The following is a 22929-nucleotide window of genomic DNA, read 5'->3' as shown; positions in this document are numbered from 1 at the left end:
GTTAGGGTGAATCTAGCAAATGACTAGGATTAAAGTGTCATGTAAAGCATGAGCCTTGCTGGGACACGGTAGTTTTAAGCTTTGTAAAGTTTATACCTGAGCCCTTCATCTGTTTTAGTGTCTTTTCGATGTCCCTGTTTAGTGAATAAGAGGGATTTGAATGAAACAGGAGTAATTATCACCCAGATTTCAGTTGTGAAACCAAGTCTCCTTTGAAATCCTCCCCTCTTTATTTAGAGAGTTTAGGGAATATTAAGTAATGACAGTCATAACTATCTTGGTCTTGCTCACACAAAAGCCAAAGGCAAAACTTTCTTTGCTCTCTGAGATTGTGGAATGAGCATCATCCTTCAGGGTGATGGCAAGAGGTCCTCTGGACATCCCACAATGGGGAGAGCCCCATCTTGAGCCTGTGAGACACAGAAGAAGGGTTGGAGTTGATCCTGAGCACCAAAGAGATTTGGATGGTGATCTGGGCTATTGCCAAGACAGTCTGACTTTTCAGGGAATGGCCCTTTGCAAATCAGGCTGCATTCAGATCTCTCAGGCTCCACGTTCAGAAACAAATAACCAAAATGAGCTGCCACTTTGAGAAAGATGCTTGTTTTCCTCCGGGAAATACTGGCTGCCCAGGGAGGACCAACCAAGCTGCACCTCTGCATACAACAGCATTGTAAGTGTTTCATGCTTGTACCACTTTCCCCACAGGTTAAAACAAGCAATAAGAAATGCTTTTTACAGCTGATATTCCCAAGCTATGAATAGTTTTCCATCTGGTTGCAAACAAACACAGGATTAGCTGGATTTTTAGTTGAAGCGCATTTCCTGAAGAACTTATCTGTCCCTCTGGTAGCGTTAGATTTTGTCTGGATGCTGCCAGCTGTCTACTGGCAGTCCCAGTGTTGGAAATTTTATACCATAACTAGCTCTTATTTTATGCAACGGTTTGCCCTTTGCAAATACATGGCTTGAAGACAGCCAGCGGTGTCTCCCTGAGGTTAAGAATGAGTTGGTAAAGTCAGCTGGGAACGGGGAAATGGGCAGTGGGTACAGTGGCACTCCTTTGCCAGCTGATAATGAGTTTTTAACAAATTCGTGTCTGAGAGTCAGCACTGCCCAAGCTCAGAGCTACATCTCGGGGTATTGGGGCTCTGTCACCACCTCTGCTGTGTTACTTTTGGGTTCTTTATATTTGGGTCCTTCTTATGCAGGCAGGAGCGGGTGTTGCAGCCGGTATGTTTGAACAGGACCAGAGCAACACTACCCTCCACCTTCCGCCGCTTTACCCCACGGGTGTAACGCCCCGGCGTGGGGGGTGACCGGGGGGAGGTGGCCCGGGGGTACCAGCCGCCGTGCTCAGGCCAACACTGACCTCCAGTGGAAAGCCCTGGGAAGCCGCTCCCGGCCCCCGCCGTGGGCCCAGGGACCCGGGGCGGGGGGGGGCTCGGCATGTCCCGGCAGCATCCCGGCCTCTGGGGTCTGTCGTCCTCACGGCTGCGTGGGGAAGGGCAGGACATCGTGGAGGTTTGGGGTACGGTCAGGATTAGAACGGGGTGAGGCTCGTTCAGGGAGGGCCATTATTAAGCACAGTGGGCTGGATGCAACCTCCAGGCTGGGAAATCCCTAAAGCACCAGTTACTGACTCTGGGAAGATTTCAGAGAGGAAGGATTCCTCTGGCTATACCCTCTTCTACCCTTTTCCTAAACATCTGCGCTACAGCATTGCTGGGGACAGGGTACAGGGCTGGATGGTGCTGGCTGTCCCTCTGTGGCTCTTCTTCCTAGAGTGTAAACAGGGAAACAAGGGGAAGCACAGCAAGAATCTGAGCCCTTGATCGAAGGTGAGGGGGCAGTGATGAAGGAGCACCTGCCTGCAGCAGCCATCCTCGTTGGCAGCCTGACTTTGTGTCTGAAATGTGCTACACGGTGTATGGGAATGGCAGAGCTGGGGGCTGCCCCGACTCTTACAGCCCTCGAGAAGCAAAGCTGCAGTTAGGCAGCAAAGTGGCAGAGCCTGAGCATTGGCAGCCTAACACCAAGCTCTTGGGAGAGCATCCAAGGTCCATTCATTTCATGGTCTTTGTAGTGGGACTGCTGAAATGGTTATGCTGCGACGGTTTTATGCATGTATTGAATCAACTGTGCCACCCCAGTGGCAACAAGCAGCCCTGGCTCATGGCACCTCGGGGTGCTGCATGGAGGAAGGATGCATCTGAGCTGGTTACATACATGCCTGGGAAAAGTTCATTTTTCATTTGTGTCGACTCTGCTGAGTCAAAGGAAGCAGTGTACGATCTCTGCAGAGAATGGGCCTGACTGTATCAGACATTTTGGGTGCTTTCCATCTGCACCACAGACATCTCTACCCAGTTTTAAATACTCCTTCTGCTAACCAGGTGTTGGAAACCAAACCCAGCCCGTAGGTCCATTTTCAGGAGGCTTCAAGCAGCCCAACCTGGCTGGAGAAAGTGGATCTCAGAAAGCATGGAACTGTCCAAGTGCAGTGTCACTGGCCACCCTGGCTCTTTGCTCAGAGCAGGCCATGGGTTTCAGCAGAGGAATTAATTCACCAGGGCAGGTCAGGCCAACCCAGGTCTTGTTTATATCCTTCTCAGATGTTCCCTGCTCAAAAGACAAGAGGCTGAGTAATGCTAAGGGGACTCTGCTGCACCACATTATTTTCCGTTTCAAAAAGGTGCTTCGCATGGAGCTGTAACTCCTCCAAGTATCCCATCCAGCACTCATCTACAGCAGAGATGTGTTTGCCAGTGAGAAAACAGGAGGCTGCTGAACTGATCTCATCATTTTCAGTCTTTACCCTTGAGAAATCACAAGTTTTGCCATTCCAAAGACACAATTAGGGAACATTTTCCTGCCAGACCCCAAATGCTTCCCAGCACAGCTACATGTTCCCTACATTGTACAGAGATGGCAAAACTGGCCACTTGGCCATGGTGCTCCCTTCAAGTCACCACGGAAGTTCTGGGAGTGGAGTATGGTTTTGCCTCCTGCACCGTAGCCAGCACCCACGAGGTGGCAGCCAGGTGACAGCCTGACCGAGACCCTGCAGCCCACCCTCAGCTCTCCTGCCCAGACCCCACGAGCCGCAGACCCTCTCCAAGCAACATTTACTCCTTGCTGGCTACTTATTGTTAGGTTTTCCACAGTTTAAGCATGTATCCATCTTCCCTCGGCTCGAAGCCCTTTCTTTCCAGGCTGTCTGCTACTTGGATTCTCTCCAAGCTGATGCTCACCCTCTAAGTATAATTGCAATACAAAGTAGTTTCAGAATAGCGTGCAATAGTGGCTAATTATTTGGAACAATTATACATAACAAAGACAGAGCCAAGCAGCAAGAGGGCTTAATTGTCTGGCCAAGCATGAAATAGCACAGGATTATCGCTAACAGGGGGAGGGGAGGCAATGGAGGAGAATTGCCCCATAGAATAGGCAAGAATCCAGGCTGCTCGGGAAGGCAAAGTTTATTGAAGAACTTGAAAATTCCCCTTTGAAGCATCTTCTGAGATGCCAGAGAAGACATGAAAAGGATAATGACCCAGAATATGGGCTTAAGGCACAAATCCCCACACTGACAGACTCCAGGCCTACAGACGCTTAAGCACATGCTTAAATTTTAAGCACATGAATAGTCCCCTTTGACGGCTCACGTGCTTAGAGTTAAGCTTAGGCATAAGTGTTTGTAGGATCGGAGCCCAGATTTTTATTACAACTAGGCTCTTCTTGGTAATGACAGGAAATAAGAGACCTATAAAGCACACAAGCTCCTAGGGCGATGGCATGAAGCCCTTTGCTCCACATGAGTGGCAAGCGCCTGCGATGAGACATGGGGACATCCACGCCTTCCCTCCCTGCCATGGAGCGGGAGAACAACTGTGCGAGTGGCGAGAGCCACATCTCCAAGACGTGGGTTAGGAGTTGGGCCTGAGAGCCCACAGGTGTAGGGGAGCAGAAGGTGAGGAGGGTGAGAAGGGAAACAGGATCTCTGTTAAAAGCAAAAAAGGTGCTGCAGATGTTGCTTGGGACCAGCATCTTGGGGAACTTCTGAGGTGGTGGGAAAAGCAGGAATAATCTTTGTTGAAAAAAAGTGAAGAAAATATTTTAAAAATCCTGCAGAATATGAGCAAATCGATGCAATGGCAGCTCCTCTCCAAATATTCTTCACTTAAGTGTGCACCTGCTTTTTCTGAAGAATAAGGTTTCTCTCATGTGAGATCCACCCTGCTCTTTCTCCATCTCTGAAGAGGTTTTTTTGCAAGGCTTCCTGTTTTTACAAGACTGCTACCAGCTGGGCGGTAGCACTTGTGCCTCTGCTTGGACCTAGATCACTGTTTTTCAACTATCTATGGCTGGAAGGATTTGGTTTTATTAGCGGGACAACAGCCTTGTGCTGGTGACTGCAGATATTCACTGGTGGTGGTAGAGGGAGAAAAGTGGAAGGTGTGGGAGACAGATGCTGTGGGCTTTGGTGGGCTGACTCTGACCACAGGAGGATCCAAGACCTATGGTACCTGCTGTTCCACGTGCTTCCACATTGCACATCTCAGACCTACAACCACGCCTGAAGGTTTGGATGAGAGTGCCCATGACAGCAGCAGTGTATGAGAGCAGTTCAACCTGGGAAGTTAGCCATGGAGGAGACTTTATCTTAGGAAAAATGAGTGGACATGTGGATCTGCCCCACAGGAGGCCAGAGCCCCATCCCCACTGCCCGGCTGTACCCCAGTCACCCATATCAGCCCCCCAGGGGCTCTGCAGGGCTGTGCTCCACAGAGTGGCAGCTGCTGGTGGAGGAGGTGACCCCGCCACCGCCTCTGTTAGTGCACCTCAGCCCTCACCTACAGCTCAGGCATTGGCACCCAGAGCTTTACTAGCAGCCACTGGAGAGCATTATATGACAGAAACAGCCTCCTTATCCTGCAGTATGTGCAGCCTCCTTACCTTTCTCAGAGGCAGACATGGTAGAGACCATGTGCTATGGAAACACCCACATTGCCTTCTCCTTATTTACACCCAAACATCCATACTAGTGGGGCTGGGCAGTTGACATCACCTGTGGGGAAGGGACAGGCCAGCATGTGCCAACATGAGCTGGGCTGGCCCTCAAGCACTCGGGACCTTCCCGAGATGCCCCGATGCCTTGGTGCATCGCCAGCCTGCTGTGACGTGCCTGTACAGCAGTCCGGAGCAGCAGGGCACGGAAGGAGGATTTTCTCTGAAGCCAGAGGTTAATTATGCTTTATTGGATAATTTTCAGCTGCCAGTCCTGGCAATAAAGGGGATTTCCTCTAGATGGCACGCTTATCTCTGTGCTGGGAGGGAAGCCCCACCAGCCTGCTTCCCCCGCAAGACCCCAGCGATGTATTTTCAGGGAGCAGATAACTTATCCCAACGCCTCATGCTCTCTTATAACACAATTCTAACGCTCAACAGCTAGACTATGCAAAAGCCTGAGAAATGGTAATAAGAAAAAGGCATTTCATAATGACAGTTGGTGGGATCCGGTTAGCTGGGTGATGCTGAGGATCCCTCCTGCAGAAATCAGGTCTTTCCAAGAGATGTAAAGCCAGATGTGAAACATCAGCCTTTCCTTCAGCAGCCCTCAGTGCCATTTCTTCCATCTGAAGGATGCAGCTTCCTCTTTCCAGCAAGAGTAATCAGAGGCTCACCGGCAGTAAGTGGAAGAAGCGGGGATGTATGTGAGGTTTCAACACCCCCAGAGTGCCAGGATTAATTTGCTTATCTGTATTGACAGGCTTTCCCTCTCTTACCTCTGTGCAGCTTGGGACAGCATTTTCTTCTGGTAGTTTGAAGAAAGGGCAGGAGGAGTTCACACCAGTCTGAAGATGCTGGGGATGGGTTTCTTGTGTGTCCCTTTTACCCACTGTACACTGCAGAGCAGAGTATAGGGTGTATTTTATAGAGATGGAGAGCTGTCCTTGGAGCCACACTACCACAGAGTCAGCCTGGGCTGTTCCAGGGCTGTGTGTCCCAGTGCACAAAGCAAGGATTAGCTTTGTGTCCTGGGCCTGAAGGAGGGAGCTGCTGGGGTGTGGAAGTGCCAGAGCCGGGCTGTGGGGTGAAGCTGTGACCTGGTGGAGATGCAGTGGAGGAATTGGCATCCACAGCTGTACGCTGGTGGGGCAACGGAGCTGAGATTCACCCTTCTGTGCAGATTCAGCCCTAGACTGTTACAGTGATGCCTCGTTTGATATTTTTTTCTACCTGGCTGTCCTTCATTAGATAAGAGAACAGGGTTAAGGGGTTTGGCTCTGCCTCTGCTTCTCTGCATGGGTGAGATACTTCATCTCCCTCCCCGTACTTTAGACTGCAAACTTCTCCCTCTGTTTATTCATCTCCTTCCCAAGATGGGACCAGAGAAAAGCAGCCCTGTCTTATATCCCTGAGCAGTAGCAACATCACAGCCTCCAGGTGACTAAAACATAGTCTTATTTGAGTTCACGAGGCAAAATATATCTACAAACCTGTTTGCGAGTCACATCTGTAGATATCAGCATGTATATGCAGGGCTGATTTTTTACAAGGAGACAGCAGATTCACCCCAACCTGATCCCTAGCTGTAGACTGCTGGATTCTTCCAGCTGCAAATACTCCTATCCCTAGCCATTTACTACATGCAGAAAAAAACAAAACAAACAAAAAAAACCCAACCCCAAAACCCCAAAAGGAGTCAAATTTTTGTCCCAATCAAGCTGTATTACAGTAATCTTACAACTTCTCTGTAATTTCCCCCTTTGAAGGCCCTCTCTCTGTATTGCTCCTGACCCCCAAGCTGAAGGTCCTCAGCTGATGTTTCTGTCAGAAATGGACTTCTGCAAACTCAGTGGGTGAGGTGGGCACTCGGGCTGCTGAACCGCAGAGTGCAGAGAACTCGGCAGCAGGGATTTCCTGGGCACATTTGGCATGATCAGATGCTAACGTGGAAAACCTGGACTTGGAAACCTCAGCATGAGTTTCTACATCCTTGTGAATCTGGCCATTTATTTAGGTTCTTACAGTGGTGCACCCGCTTTTGGAAAATCTGATTCCCCCCCCGCCCCCCCCCATCTCTCTCTTATTTTCAGGGGATTCAGGGAAGAATGAAGTGATTTAGCAGGCTTGTTTTCACAGGGATATTTTTCCCTGTGTGGTAGGCACAGTTACCGGGCTGTTCTATACATGTTGCCATGTGCCAGAGCATAATTGCCTTCCACATGCATCGGCCTTTGGCTAATGTGTTTTTTATGGCAACCAGGAGAGCTGGCTTTGGTGAGTCTCAAAAGTGCACCTGGTGGTTTATGGCTTGAAATCACTGCGTTCCTCTGAGTCATGTAAGTATGTGTGTGTATCCATCTCTTTTCATGTCATACTGCTGAAGAACACTACCAAAAAAAAAAAGCTTATACCAAGCCAGAGTTAATCAGTTGAGTGTTAAGCCGCGTATGAGCTTGCCTGGTGTGCTTCAAATCCATGTGGGATGGGATCAGTTATGAATAGAGAGCAGCAGACAAAGTTTTTGAACTGCAAGTCCAAAACCAAGGTCCTAAAGTCAGACCATAGCACCTAAATAAATGTGTGGGTATGAAGGGAGAGAATTTTCCCACTCGTCTGAAGACAGGGACACTTGATCTCCAGAGTTTCAAGGGGGTTCAGCCCTGCACATGGGGTGCCTGGGAAAAGCTTCCCTCGAAATCCAGGCCTTTTTTGGTGTGAATTTTAAGACAACTGCATTTGAAAATGCAAGTCAACAAACCCGAGCTGTCCAACATCTGAACGCTGCAGGGATGGATATTGGCACTTGAATCCAATGGTTTCCAAACTGGGAATTTCACGCATCTCGCACTATCTGGCACCACCATTCCCACTTACTTCCCTGTGCTGGGAGCTCTTGGTGTGCAGGCTGCAAACTGATCTTTGCAAGCTGGGAGCTGGCGGTACGGGGCTGGAAAAAAGGTTGAACTGCAGGGAGCACTGAAGGTCTGAGCCTTGGATATGGAAAGAAGAGAAATAATATCAAAGGAAATCACATAAGTGGAAAAAGAGCCCCCTGGGGCAGCCCAGGCAGCAGCAGGTCTGTCTTGTTCATGTTTTCAGAGAAGTTAGAGGTCAGCCGAGCTTGATAACGAGGTAATACAGAAAAATCCATCACTGAGCCTTGGGGGACTTGTAGATGCGGTTCTCATCAGAATAAACGAATGTAGATGCTGCTCGGCAGAAGAAACAAGAACAACTATGCACCGCAAAACCAACAGATCATCTGGAAGGATCTGGGAGCAACGTCGGCTGGGCTGAAGCTAAACGCCCCGCACTGCCCAAGGCAGCTCACGGGGACGCTGCAGGGCCCGATGCTGCCCTTCCCCGGGCTCTGCCCCCGGTAAACCCCAGCGCCCGGGGATGCCCGGCCAGGACCGGCTCCCTCAAGCTGGGGCACGGCCAGTGCCAGGGCAAGAGCAGCGATCGCACCCCGCGCTGCTCCGGGGTTGGTGTCCCTGCCTACACCCCTCGGCGAATAACGGTCCCGGGACCGGCAGGGAACAAGCTTTTCCCCGTGGAAAAAAATTGTGCCTGGTCGTTGTTGCCGTTTTGCGGCTTGCAGGGGCTCCGACCCGCTCCCACGGAGCTGCCCGGGGATGGGGCGGGGGGGGAACCTCGGCCGGGGAGATCCACCTGCTCAAGCGGTTTGCAGGGCGTCGGAACGCCGACCCAGCACGGCTGGACCAAACACCTCGTTAAGACAGACGGGGCAGACAATGAAAGCCAGTTTAAGGAGGGGAAAAAAAAAAAAAAAAAATCCTGATCGGTTGATGGACTTCGCCCCCCCATTTTTGAGATTTTTTGGAGAGTCTCCCCACCCCGCCATCTCCCAGTCCTACGCACGTTTGGTACCGCAATTTAACGTGAAATGTAAAGCAGAGTCGGGTTAAAACGGGAGATGGGAAGGGAGGCTGGCTGTAATGAAATGCTTCAGAGAGGAGAGCAGAAAAATTAAAAATCTGCCCAAGGAAAAATGCTCCCCCATCCAGCCCTGCGCGCCTGGGAAGAGTGGGGCGATGACAAGGCAATCTTTTCGGGTAGATCGATAGGGCTTCTGTGTCGGGAGACCGCATCATTTCTTATCCGGGCGTACAAACCCGTGATTAAAACTCACTCCTCGCTCCGTTCGTGGATGCACGGCCGGAGCGCGCGTGTGCGTGTGCGTGTGTGTGTGCATAAACGTGTCTGGGATCCGACCATCTGGTTTGGTTCAGTCCAGGCTTTCCCTTTTCTAAATCATTTCGGGACGGGTGTAGTTTAGGTACTTTTTCTCGTTTTGATTTGTTTCTGCAGCCGATCTTGCGGGGCAAAGCCGAGGCTAACACCGACTCGGAGAAGAGGAGCCGCTCGCAGATGGAGGGGCCGGGACTCATTCACTGGCGTTTCCTTTCGGGTCGTTGCCGACTTTAACTGGGACGATATTTTGCCTTGGAACAGGCAGGAATCGTGTCGATGGTGGCTGACCGGGACACGCTGTTTCTCGAGCGGCGGCGGCTCTGGATGCGCGATGCTGGGGGAGGGGGGGGGGGGGGGGGGGGGGCGGGGCGCGTCCAGGCGGGAGCGGGACAAGGGGCACCGGCCGCATCCCATCAACGGCCACCTCGGATCGACCCTTCTCGCCCTTCCCCCGCCCCCCTGCCTAGTTTCGGGGTCCCGATGCCCACGGGCACAGCGGCGAAGGGCTCCACCCGCGCCCCCCGTTCCCGGCGCCCCCCCGCCGCGGGCTGCCCGACGCTGCCCGCCCTTCCAGGCAGCCGGGGCAGGGCGGGGGGGGGGGTCCGGGCAGCAGAAACCCACATCTGTTTCCCCTCGAGGCGTGCGGGGCCGACCCCCAGGCAGGGCGATCGGGAGGCGGCCGCCCTGCGACTGGGCGCCGCGGGGGCGCGGAGGGGCGCGGAGAGGCGCGGAGGGACGGCGGAGCATCCCCCGGGCGGTGCCCGCTGCCCTCGGCCGCTCGCAGCGCGTTATTTTGGTGCCCCCGCTGCCCTCCCCTTCGCCGCCCTGCAGAGGCACAAGGCGCAGCTCCCGGCGGTTCCTCGCTGCCATGAAATGCACCAAGTGGAAATTCAATCGCCCCGTTGTGTGTGTGGTCGAAATCTCTGGCAGCTGCTTCGGAATTTTTTATGACACTTTCGTTTATGTAGGGGAGGCATAACTATTATTTTACTTAATAAAAATGGAAAGCGGCTCGGGTCTTTTCCCTCCCCGCTCTCTTCCATTTGTCCTTCCCATCGCCTTTCCGCGGGGCTGATGAACGGAGAGTTTAAACAAAGTCGGTAGGAAAGATGAGGCGTCTCCGAAGCACTTCTTCGTGTTAGCTAATTATACATATATAAGAAAAAAAAAATATAAGAAAAAAATATAAATATATATAACTGAATATATATACACACACTTAAGAGAGGAAGATGTATGTGTATGTGTTGGAAACGCAAGTGATCAGCATCGGAGGAGTATAAAAGTGAAAGAGCTCTGGAAAGCTCCACCAGCCCTGACACACACCCGCGGGACAAACTTCCCACCTTCCCGCGCAACTCTCAGCACAGTTATTCAGCTATTTTTCCCCTTCGGTCGAGAAATCGTCCCCGATCGCGGCGTTGGAGGCGAGGGAGGAGGATGCGACCGCGCAGAGGCTCCGGCTCTGTGGTAGCTGCTTCCACTGGAGATGCGCGGGAGAAGCGCCGTCCCCTCCTGCCGGCTCCTGCCCGCTCCTCGGGGTCCCCCCGAGCTCGGCGAGCCTGTGCACCGAGTCGTTAGGGCTTGAGTAATTGTGACCGGCATTTGGAAGCGGGGCCGCGCAGCTGTTTGGCCCGGCTCCCCGGTATTAGTGCTGGAGATTTTATCACCAAATGCTCGCACCTGTTAACGGCAGCGACTGGCAATTCATCACCGCGGATTCTCACACTGCTGAACGCGACCCTGGACGGGGGGAGATCTCCCCCTGGCACCCCCTTGGAGGAAGCCATCCCCTTCCTCCCTCCCCAGGCATCCTTCCCCACCGGGAAAGCTGCTGCGTGCTTGCAGAGCCTCTAAGGGAAAAAAAAAAACCCAACCAAACAACAAAACACCTCGTGCGAGTGTGACTTGGCCTGTCCGCGGCAGAGGCAGGGACACACCGAGCTGCCACAGCCACCCACGGGCCGTGGGGTGGGCGGCTGCAGCCGTGGCCGTGTCCCCCCGCCCTGAGCCGGGGTGGCCGCCCCGGCCTTGTCTTGGGAAGGGGCGGCCGCAGGCGGGGGAGCGGGGCTCTGCCACCCGCGGGGACACCGCCGTGGCTGCGGGGGGGCCTGGGGTGCCTCTGGGTACGGGGAAATCCTCCCGTCTCGGCTGCAGCCCGCGGCGAGGCCGGTGTCCGCTGCCCACCACCTCCTCCCTGACAGCCGTCGGGGGATGCTGCGCCTCGGGGGGACCAGTGGCGGGATGGCGGCGGGCAGGAGAACCCGAGGCCGGGGGAGAGTCCCCGTCCCGGAGGGTGCCTGCGGCCTGGCCGGGCTGCGGGTGGGCCGCCTCGGAAAGCGGCAGCGGCCGGGCCAGCCCTGTCGGGCGGGGATGAGGGATCGGATGCTGTCCCAGCACCTCGCGGACACGCACAACCTTCGCTTTGGTAATTTCTCGCGTGGGGGGAGGCTTGACCGAGCGTTGCTCCTCGCCGTCCGCCTCGCACCTGCCGGGCGGCAGCATCCCTTCCGCGGGTGGGGGCCCGTGGGAGTCGGGGGGGGGGGAGGGGGGAGGCGGGTTTCCAGACAGGGTGCTCCGGGCTCGGTGACGTGTCAGTGACGTGAGAGCATGGAGAAAGGGAGCGAGATATCCTCAAATTCGCCCAACCCCTCAGGGGGGTCGAGGGCTGGGCCCTGGCGGAGCCAGGGTCCCTGACGGCAAGGCTGCTGGAGGGCGGCAGCTCAGCCCCCAGCCCCGGGGGTGGGCAGCCCTCGGGGGGAGAAGGGACCCTCCTCGGCCCCCGGCTGGAGGGAGGCGGCCGTCACATCCCGCGGGAATGGGCCCTGCGAGCCTCCAGCACCACCGCGGGGTGCGGGGGGCGGCTTTACTTAGCGCCGATCCCCCTTTCGGCGGCAGCCGGCTCCCGGCGTATCCGGGGGCATCCGAGCGCCGGGGGAGCGGGCAGCGCCTTTCCTCGAAAGCGTCCCCGCCGGGGGCGGGGGCCGCGCTCCCCGGGGACCGGGGCCGGGCCGGGCAGCCCCTCGCCGTGCCCCGCGGGGGCTGCGGCGGGCGCCACGTGATGCCGGGGCGGCCGTATAAAGGCCTGGGGAGCGCTGGCGGGAGGCGCAGAGTGGGAGCGTTTCCACCGGGTCCCAGCTCGGGAGGGGTGGGGAGGGGGGGAGCCGCCTTCCCAACTTCTGCCCTCCCCCCTCCCTCTTCCCCCGCCCCTCCCTCCCTCCCCTCAGCCCTGCCAAGGAGCCGCCGCACCCCCCGCTTCCCCCCCCCCCCCCTCCCCTCTCTCCTTTTATTATCATTATTACTATTATTTATTATCGCTGCTTCCACGCTCCCTGCCCAGCCTCCGGGCGTCCCGTCCCTCCGCCCCCACCCCGCGCCCCCTCCGCCGCCCCTCCCTCCGCAGCCACCACCCCGCAGCCCAGCCGCGGCCCCGCCAGCAGCGGCGCGGCGAGCGGGGCGCGGAGCGGCGGCGCCGGGGCGCGGAGTCCCAGCGGCGGCCGCAGCCCTCCAGCACGGCCCCGGGCCCATCCCGGGAGCCGCCGCTAGGTGGGGGGGGGAGCCCGGCCCCGGCCGCCCCGGCCGCACAACAATGACTTTGGGCAGCAGCGGCGGCGGCGGCTGCGGGATCATGTCCGAGCGCTCCCCGGAGGAAGAGCCGCTCTCCGAGGTGGAGGACGCGGATATCGACGTGGTGGGCCCGCCCCAGGATGGGGGCAAGTACAGCGAGGACGAGGAGGAGGAGGAGGAGGACGAGGAGGAGGAGGAGGACGAGGAGGACGGCGGCGATCCGCTGGGGCTCGCCCTGCCGCGGAGCGGGGCCGCCAAGGCGCGCATGGGGGGGTCCCCGGAGCGGCTCTCCCCCGCCGGCGGCTCGGAGCCGGCGTGCGCCCGCGGCGCCGCGCCCGGGGAGAAGGCGCCCGCGGGCGGCGGCAGCGGCGGCGGCGCGGGGGGGAAGAACCCGCTGGTGAAGCCGCCCTACTCCTACATCGCCCTCATCACCATGGCCATCCTGCAGAGCCCCAAGAAGCGGCTGACGCTGAGCGAGATCTGCGAGTTCATCAGCGGGCGCTTCCCCTACTACCGGGAGAAGTTCCCCGCCTGGCAGAACAGCATCCGCCACAACCTCTCCCTCAACGACTGCTTCGTCAAGATCCCCCGGGAGCCCGGCAACCCGGGCAAGGGCAACTACTGGACGCTGGACCCCGAGTCCGCCGACATGTTCGACAACGGGAGCTTCCTGCGCCGGAGGAAGCGCTTCAAGCGGCAGCAGCAGCTGCACCCGCCGCACCCCGAGCTGCTGCTGCGGGCCGGGGCCGCCGACCCCGCCGCCTTCCTGCCCGGTTTCGCCTACGGACCCTACGGCTACAACTACGGCCTGCAGCTCCAGGGCTACCCCCACCACCACCACCACCACCCCGGCGGAGGCGGCGGCGGCGGCGGCGCCGCGGGCGCCTTCCCCTTCCCGGCGCCGCACTGCCCGTTACCGGCTCCGCCGCCTCCCGCCGCCGCCTCCGTCTTCTCCGCCGCCTCGGGGCTGCCCTCCTTCCTGGGCGGCGAGCTGAACTGCAGGAAGTCCTTCTACCACCCCCAGCTGAGCCCCACCGCCCTGCCCGCCGCCCTCCTCCAGACCCTGAAGCCGGACCCCACGCCCGCCGGCGGCGGGAGCGGCGGCGGCGGCACCACCAACCACCCCTCCCGGCCCTCTTTTTCCATAGACAACATCATCGGGGGGGCCGTGCCCCCGCCGCCCAGCACCAACCCCAGCGCCGCACCCGCCGCGCCCTACCCCGCCGGCCAGGCGGGCCCCCCGGCGCAGGTCCTGGCCGTGCTGAGCCCCGCCTTGGCCCCGGCGCAGCCCCAGGTCAGCCTGGCACACGAGCCGCTCCTCCAGCCGGCCCAGAACTTTTCCAGTAAAATCACAACCCTCAGCAGCTGTCATTTTTAAAGTGTGCTGGGGAGGGGGGGGGGGGGGGGGAGTCGCGAAGCAAACGGCCCCTTCCCAGCTCTCCCCCCCTCTCCTCCGAAACTGCTCCCCTTCCCTCTCCCCGTCCCCCCCATCTCATCTTGTTGTGTTTTAAGGTAGGAAATATTTCTTTTTTTTTTTTTTTTTTTTAATTTTTACTTTATTTCCAGGCTCTGTGGCATCCAGATCTATTTGTGTCTCTTTGCTCGGAAAAAAAAAAAAAAATAAATAAACGGGGAGGGCGGGAGGGGGGAAAGAATAACACGATTTGGTCCCGCAAGCGCCAAAGCGTATTTATAAAGTGGCCGTAACGGAAGCTGGGACCTGGGCTGGTTGAACACGCAACGTCTTGCAGGGGGTGAGGGGGGGCATGTTAAGAAAGAAACGGTCTTAGGGTCGGAAATGTTTCCTTTGAGAGGTGCGGATTTTCCGGGGGGATCCCCCAAATCGCCTGGGAAAGTGACCAGGGGACTTGCAGACGCCCCCGGTCTCAGCGAGCCCTTTTTCGTTCCTGCAAATCTCTCTCCCGGGCGGTTTTGCCATGTGTGTCTGTCTCTCCCCTGCTCTCAAAGAAAATGTTTTAATGGTTCGATGTTATTTTTAGTTTCTTTGAAGCTTCGGGTTTGGTTTTAAAAGGCACTGTTTAGGGTTTCTTTATTTTTAAGAAGAAGAAAAGTCGGTGAAACTCAGGACTGCTTTTTTTTTTTTTTTTTTTTTTTTTTTTTTTCCAATGAGACATTCAAATGCACGTTTAAAAGAAAATCCGATCCGTCAGGAAGTTTGGAGAATTTCCATACTTTTTTTTTTTTTTTTTTTTTTTTTGATCCCCGTATTCCCACCCCCTCCGTGCGTGGGTTTTTTGGTGTATTGGTAATTATTTGTATATAGATTATTCGGGAGCTAATGAGCGGAGTCCAGTTAACTCTTCACTGGTTGTGCATCCGTCATATCTATTTTATTGAGAGAATCTGTGAATAATTTGATGTGGAAAAGGCAACAGAATTTTGTCCACCGTTGGTGTAAATTAATAAATGTTTGTGACCTGGTTAAAAAAAAAAAAAAAAAGTAATAATCCCGATCGTTCTTTGCGATGTCCTTTGTCACGCTGAGAGCCGAGAGCTCCGCTCGGGCCTCGGGGAAGCGAGTGGCTCCCACCGTCGGGCTGGCGACACTCGCCCGGCCGCGGAGTTCGGTCGCCTGAGGCCGGCGGGGCTGAGCCGTCTCCTCCGCGGCCGGGCGCGCAGCCTGCGCGGGGCTGCTCCGCGCCGTCTCCCTCCCCACCGTGCCTCCCTCGGACCCTTCCCCGGCCGGGCGCGGAGAGGGGGGGTCCCCGCTTCGGGTCCACGGGCCGGTAAGGGAAAGGACCCCCCCTAGATTATTTTTTGGTGTTAATTTTATTTTTATTTCTTTGTTTGCTTTTCGGTGTGTGTCGTCGTAACCCACCCCCCCACCCCCCAAAAAAACCCAAACCAAAACCCAAAAAACAACCAAAAACCCAATCAAAAAAACCCAAACCCTGCCTGTTTCCAGGGGGAGGGAGGTGGGGGGCGGGAGAAAGGTTCTCCGTTCTCTCCCCCCTCCGCCTCCTTTTATTTTGTTTGGAAAAGTTGACACATGAGAAAATAAGTTGGAGGGTTTCCCCCCCGCACACACGTCCCCCTTGGGCCTGCAGCATTTGAATGACCGAATGAAACTTGATCTCTGCCTAAATTTTGCAACAACTTACAAAGTAAATAAACATCTTTAAGCGCTCCCTTCTCCTCCAAACCTCCCCCCCCTCCCCTCCCCTTTTATTTATTTCAGGGACCAAACGTGGCTCTTCGGTTTGTTTGTTGGCAGGGACCCTGATCTAAAGAATCGAGGCCTTTCTGCCCGTGCAGCCAGCTGAAGGAGAAGGAGAAAAAGAAAAAAAAGCTGAGACGTACGAGGCAGGGAGCGGGGGACGGAGCCGGTCCCCGGGCGAGCGGGGCTTTGTGCGAGGCCTGCCGGGGCGCGGGCAGGAGCCGGGCGGTGTGCGCCGGGGGAGCGGCGGTGGGATGTCGGCCTTTCTTTTCTCTTCTACTCCCCCCTCTTTTTTTTTTTTTTTTTTTTTTTTTTAATTCCCCCCTCCTCTGGCCCTGTCTGTGCCACCTCGAACCTCCGCGCAGTTTGTTGATGTTGTTGCTGAGCGTGCCGCCTCCCCGCAGCGAGCGGTCTCACATCTCGCCTTCACACACATTTGCTTTTGAAAAGCGATCTTCGTGTCCGGCACTTGGTTGTCTCCCTTTCATGTCCAGCTCCTACAAAAGGGGCTACAAGACTCGACATGGGAGAAAAGAGGAGGCCAATGAATCTATTTTCCAGATTGCCAAGCACATGGTTGGAAATTGAAGGGGCTTTTGTAGCATTTCCCCTTCCTCCCTCCCTCCCCGCTCCTTTTCTTTTGCTTGTGTGCAAATTGTTCAATTGCTCTGGCAGGGGTGTTCCTGACAAGCTCATTACTAGAAGGTGCCAGACCCCTCCTCTCCCTCTCCCCCGAAGTCTTTGATGAAGTTAAAATGCGCTGATAGCTGCTCTCGGGGCTATCTTTGTTCAGCCTCCTTTAATAACCGAGCCTGCTTTGAGGAGTCGGGATCCGAAGGAAGAAAGCGATGTGCAGCGAGGCCGGGTGGTGGTTGTGTGTCTGGAAGAAGGGGGGCGGGTTATTTTAACATCAAGTAGCGAATTTTAATTTTTTTTTTTTTTTTTTTTTGGCTTGTTTGCGAAGTGCGGGAGGAAAACGAGCCAAGGGTGCCAGGAGCGGATAAGAAATGGCAGCCGGTGCCCGTGGGGACGAACGAGCGCGTCTCACCCCTGCAGCCCCCGCTGGGTGGAGGGGACTGGCCAAGTTGGTGGTCTCAGGGTGTGGAAGGATGGAGGGGGGTCCTCTCTGCAGGGAAGCGCTGTTTCCCCGGAGAGACCCCTTCCCCCACACGCTCAGGGGAGAGGGCTCGGGGTTGCCTGAGGCCGGGACCCCTTTCCCGGACTCCGTTCCCCTTCTTTTGCTTTGCGGAGTCACTGCGTGAGTTTAAGCCGCGGTCGCCGGCCGGGATGGAAGCTGAGCTGACTTGGGAGCGGGGGGATTTTCCTCCCTTAGCCGGGAGCCGCGGTACCCCCCGCAGAAGGGCCGGCCGGGCCGGGCTCGGCTCTCCCGGGCCTGCGGGGGCTGCGAGCGCCGGCGCCGTTAGGGGGTTCTTCTGGGTTTTTTTTTGGTTTTGGTTGGTTTTTTTTTTGGTGGGGGGGTGGGAAGATCCCCAAGCGTCTCTAGCTTTAGATTTTTCCCATCCTCTACATTTCCCTCAAGCACCCGAGCTCTTTCCGTGCCCCGGTCAAGCTCATGCCGCCTGCAAATATCTGCGTCTCTCGGGGAGCCGGGGGGGGGGGGGATCGGCAGAGACCCCCCCGGGAACCGGCTTACCCCCAGCCGCCAGGGCAGAAGGCTGCGGGGAAGGTCCCGGGGGGGATCCTCTGGGGCCGGGAACCCCTGACCGAGCTCGGTTCGGGGGGTTAACGCGAAATCTTGCCTCGGAAAGGCAGGACGGATAATGGCTCCTAATTACGGGGCTGGCTGGCTCCGCAGCCCCGATCTTCACGGGACATTATTTTTAAGCGTTCAGTGAGGATCATTTTTCACGCCTCGCTGCCTAAAGGAGGGTTTTATTTATTTATTGGGGGTGGGGGTGGGGGGGGGAGGCGGGGAGGACACCAGCAATAACTGAGCACTGAAAGGAAAATAATTAGCTGTTGCAGTCGCTGCTCAGGAGTCTCTGGCCAAAAAAAAGGCGACCCGGCATTTCCCTTCCCTCTCTACGGCAGGCGAATCCGCCCGGTTCTCGGGGTTGCTTTCGGTGGTTGTTTTGCCAGTGTTAAACTCCGGGCAGAGCCGGACCGGCGGCGACCCCGGTCCCGCCGCGGGGCCCGATCCTTTGCCGCAGTTTTGGGTTTTTTTTCCCTTCTCCCTTTCGCTCCGGTGCTGGACCCGGAGGCTGTTTCCAAGAGGGGCCGGAGGGATGCGGATTTCCCCGTCTTACTTTGGCTTTGGTCAGGCATCTGTGGAGCTGATTTTTTTTTTTTTTTTTTTTTTTTTAACAAATGTGCCCCCACTCCTCCTCTTTCCGTGTGTCAGATAAAGGGGTTGTAACAAAGCCGCGATACTCTCTGCTTATTTACTTCTCTGCGTTTTCCCCGTATGCGCGCAGCCCCGGCCAGGCGGAAAATGGGGGGTTTCTCGGGACGGGATAAAACGATCGTGCCCCTGAGTATCCCCGTCGGGACCGCATCGGGAAGGGATGGGGGATAATTTAGTTTTCTGCTTTCGCCCAACTAAGCCCGTGTTAAGGAGAGCGGGTCCCGAGGAAGGAAGCGAGTGGCCCTTCCCTCGCCGGCCGGGCTCCCACCAGCCGGCTGCGGGGTGCGAGGTGCGGGACCCCGGCCCGGCCGGCCCCGCTGCACCGCCCGCTCGGCCCTCGCCTCCTGCCTCCTCCCCTGGCACCTTCTGCTTTCCATTACTGCCGATTTGGAGAATTAGGAAAGGTCAAGATCTTACTCCTTTCTCCGGTAGATTTTTGGTTTTCTCTTTCTAGTTTCTCGCAGCCCCGAACAAAAATAAATCAACCTGGATTATAGAAACCACCTTTAGACAACAAGGGCATCTTTTCCAATAGCTTGGCCCTTCCTCTGGGACTGCCCTGGCCCTTCCCTGGGACTGCGCAGAAACTCTCGTTTTCACGGTGAATTTAGGATTTAATAATAACGCCCAATCTCCCTGTGCCCCAGTGCCAGACCTGAAAACATTTTCCTGTCTCCTAACTTTGGAAAATAGCTGCCCTCCAGCATCTTCTTTCCTTCCCTATCTCCCTTTCGTTTCTTTCCTTTCCCGGGACAGAAAGTAGAGAAACGAGGTGTTTTTGTTTTTGTTTTTTTTTAAAAAAAAAGTTTTCCGATCTGGGGACGGCGGGAGAAGCTGTCGCAGCCGACTCCGCCGCAGGAAAAATGCCTTGAAAATTAAATTGGTGCTTTTGAAATCCTTCCCGAGATGTTCGTGGTAGGTCAGGGCCCTGCACTCGCCCCTCCGTCTGTCTGTCGGGAGAGGAGAGGAGAGGGGCCGGGGCTCCACGGTATCCCCTCGCCTCCCGGACCACGGCTCGTCTTTCCTTCCTCCTTCTCTTCCTCGCCTTTTCTTTCTCGACCTCTCTTTTTTTTTCTTTTTTCTTTCTCTTTTCTCATTATCCCCTCTATTCTTTCTTTCTTTCTTTCTTTCTTTCTTTCTTTCTTTCTTTCTTTCTTTCTTTCTTTCTTTCTTCCTTCCTTCCTTCCTTCCTTCCTTCCTGTATTTTCTATTTATCTCGTTCCGTTTCTTTCCCTCTATCTTTTCTCTCTCTTTCGCTCCTCTATTTACCTGTTTCTTTTTCCCTTTGTCCATCTTTCCCTTTTTCTTTTAATATATTTTCTCTCTCTCCTCGTTCTATCTCTCTCTATTTTGCTTTCTCTCCCTTTCTCCCTTTCCCTCTTCCTTGTTCTCTCTTTAGTTTTCCCCCCTCTTTTTTTTTATCTTTCTTTTCTAATTTTCTCTCCCCCCTCTTTTCCTTTTTTATCTTTTTCTATCTTGCTCCTTCTTTTCATCTTTCCTTTTCTCTCTCTTGCTCTTTCCCCCTTTCTCCCTTTTTCTTTTTCCCTCCCTCTTTCTCTCCCTGCCGGTCTCTCCAGTCTCACCCGCTTCGTCTCAGCTTCATCGAGGGCCGCTTTCCCGCTCTCTCCAGGAGGTTTCCAGCTCTGTCCACCCCCGGGAATCTCTCGCCCGGCCGCAGCGTGGGGGGTCTCCCCTCCTTTGAACCAGAGAAGACATCGGCGGTCCCCCCCGGGCTCAGCGGTTCTCCTGCCCGTGCCTGGTGGGCTGCGGGGCAGCTGAGGGCGCGTTTCCCGCAGCCCAGCACCCCGGCCGGCAGCACGGAGCACCCCCCCGGACACCCCCCTTCTCACCGGCCCGTCGGTGCGTTTACCGGGGGAGGCCGTGCGGGAGGCTGCATCCCCGGCCCGGGCGGGCTTGCAGGGGGGAGCTTGTACTGGTCCTCGCTCCCCCCGGGCTCGGCCGGGGCCCGCCGCCCCTGCGGCACCAGTTCGCATTTTATTATTTTACTAAATAAGACGCAACTTGGTGCCCCAAACCCGTGGCAGCAACAGGTGACGCTGCGATCCGGGACGGGAGGAAAAAAAACACTCGCGACAGGGTTAGACCGCGCGTTTCCGACCTTTCCTCATCATTTAAATGCTATTAACGATCAGCTCGGGTGGACGGTCCCGGGGTGCGCCCGCCCGCCCGCTGCCCGGGAAGGGGCTCGCCGGCCCGGGCCGGCCCCGCTGGGCAGCCGGTACCGGGCAGCGCGGAGCCCGCAGCCCGGCGGCCTTCCCGAGCGGCGGGCAGGCGGGACGCCTCGCTCCCCAACCGCCCTGCCTGCCCGCATCCCTCCCCCTGCCATCCGGGTAAATTCGATAGATGGAGACGGAGCGAATTCTAGCCATTCCTCTCCCCGTGTGTCAAAGCAGGTCTCGCACACCCGAATGGAAACCTGCGAGGGAGATAATGAGAGGTCGGGCGAGAGCCCGAGGGGTGTAATGAGTTTGCGTGTCGGTCCCCGCAGGGGAGGCTTCGTGTCGGTGCCCCGGGATCTTTCTAATCACCGATTTGGTGGTGTTTCTCCCGTCCTCGATCCCTGCTGGATATCGAGGGTCGGGCTCCATGTCGCAGAGTGGCAGAGAAGCGCTTTTCGGGGCCCTCCTTGTCCGTTTCGATCAGATTTCGATTTCCCCGCGTTAAGTCGCTTTTTAAGTGAAATTACATTCCTCTTTCGTTAGTACCGGGGTTTTGAAATGGGCTAAACCAACACCGGCGAGTCCTTTCACTCTCACAAAAATTCCCAGATACTTCAGTTTTCCCTGCCGGCGGAGGCGAGCGGAGAGTCCTCGGGAGGTCCGTGTAACATGAAAGAGCCCCCCCTGTCCTCGCCCCCCCCCCCCCATCACTCCTCAGCAGTGAGAGCCGTCTGCGAGGCACACGATCGCCTTTAATTCCAGCCGCACTCCCTGAAAAATCCGTGGGAATTTTTCCCCCCACCCGGATGAGATTACCGGGGGGTGCTCCCCATGTTGCCCCCCCATCAGTTCTGGGCAGAGGGAGAGCGGGGAGAGGGGACACACACACACACACACACACACACACGACAGGACAAGACCCCGAGTGTGAGAAACCCTACAGCCAGGTGGGAGCGGAGCCCTCCTAGGGGCACCCCCGGCCGCGGCTCAGCTGCGGGGGCCGGACCCCCCGGCGGGCCGGGGCCGCAGGGGCCGCCGCTGTCGCTTTAAATTTAAACAAAGTAAGTGGAGAAGGAAAAACTTCCCCCGCCTGGGGATAGGGCCAAAAAATGCCAGGGTCCAGCTAGACGGACCCCCCTCGCCTCGGAGCGCTGCTCCCCCCCTCCGCGGCAGGTCCCGGCGGGGTGCGTGGGGTCGAGGGGAGGGAGATGGGAAGTGGCTGGGAGGGGGCAGCGCTGCCCCCCCCGTCCCCCTGGAGCGCTCCTGTGATCTTCCCTTCCCAGGGGAGAGACGTGGCCGCAAAATAGAGGCCACAAAAGGAGCGGGCAGGGCTCGGCCGAGCGCGGGGCCGGGCTCCCTCCAGGCTGGCTGGGGGTGCAGCGCCGAGCACCCACCGCCGGCCCGGGGGGGATGTGGGGGGGCAACCCCCTCCCTAGACCAGCAGGGTCTCCCAGGGACGCTCTCCTGAACCTGTGCACCCCAAAAGCACCTTCCCACCGCTCACCCCCCGGAATTTTACTGGGGTTATTTCTGAAATGCCCTTTCCTCTCCTTCCCCCCCCCTTTTTTTTTTTTTTTTTTTTTTTTTCTTTTTCCTATTTAATTACTTCTCTTGCAAAACCCCGAGGCCGCTGCCACCTAACGCGGATCCCGGCACTGAAATCCACGTCTCCTCTGTGACTTACAACCCAAATCCCAGTCCCATGACCTTTCTCTTCCCCCCCCCCCCCCCCCCCCTCCGGCCCGGGTCCCCCACCCTCGGTCATGTGGGACACAAGTAAATTTATCCACCCTGGTGGAAAGGCCTCCCTTCTGCAGTTGCTCCGCAGAAGCCCGACACGTTTCACAAGGAGGATAATTTCGTTTTCCCACCTTTCTCTCTCTCTTTCCCTCTTCTTTTTAATTCGGTTTTAATTTCATTTTCTCCCCTGCCCCACAATGCCCCCATCTCCTCTCGGGCGTGCTCCTGCTCTGTGTGTCTCCTTCAGCAAGCCCCTGCCAAGAGGATCACTTCAGAGGGACGTTTCTGACGGCTCTTGAGCTCAGGAGATAGTCTGAAAGGGCATTTCTGGCCTCCCGGGAGCTGCGACGAGCTGAGCCCCGGCTGCCTCCCTTCGCCCCGCGCTCCCCTCCCGCCGCACCGCGGGGTGTCCCACACCCCCTGCGCTCTGCCCCGAGGAGATGGAGTTGTGGCTGGGGGCCGGGACCCCCCTTTAGCCCTGCGGGAGGGGAGGTACACCCGCGACCGCCTCTCCGTCTCTCCCGCGGCTCCGGCCGGTCCTCGCCCCCACCCCGGCCGTTCTTCCCCGACCCAGCTTCTGGTGGGGGACCTCACCCTGGCCCCCCTCGGGGAACAGCGGCTGGCGAAACCGCCCACCCTGGGTGTGTGTCCCCCAGCCCAAGAGCCTTCTC

General features: G+C 56.8%; 1 protein-coding gene across 1 annotated transcript; it reads left to right on the top strand.

The window, feature by feature from the left end:
• Positions 1-12679: 12679 nt before the first annotated feature.
• FOXD2 (forkhead box D2) lies at positions 12680-14307 on the top strand. The gene is given in 3 exon segments (XM_074908109.1): positions 12680-13616; positions 13619-13674; positions 13676-14307. Coding segments are annotated over 3 exon segments (1353 nt in total). The 5' UTR covers positions 12680-12817; the 3' UTR covers positions 14174-14307.
• Positions 14308-22929: the final 8622 nt, after the last annotated feature.

The sequence above is a fragment of the Athene noctua genome, chromosome 5 (genome assembly GCF_965140245.1).
Source record: "Athene noctua chromosome 5, bAthNoc1.hap1.1, whole genome shotgun sequence".
NCBI classification, from domain to species: Eukaryota; Metazoa; Chordata; class Aves; order Strigiformes; family Strigidae; genus Athene; species Athene noctua.
The sequence above is the reverse complement of the archived record's forward strand: the minus strand, read 5'-3'. Positions and strand labels throughout refer to the sequence as shown.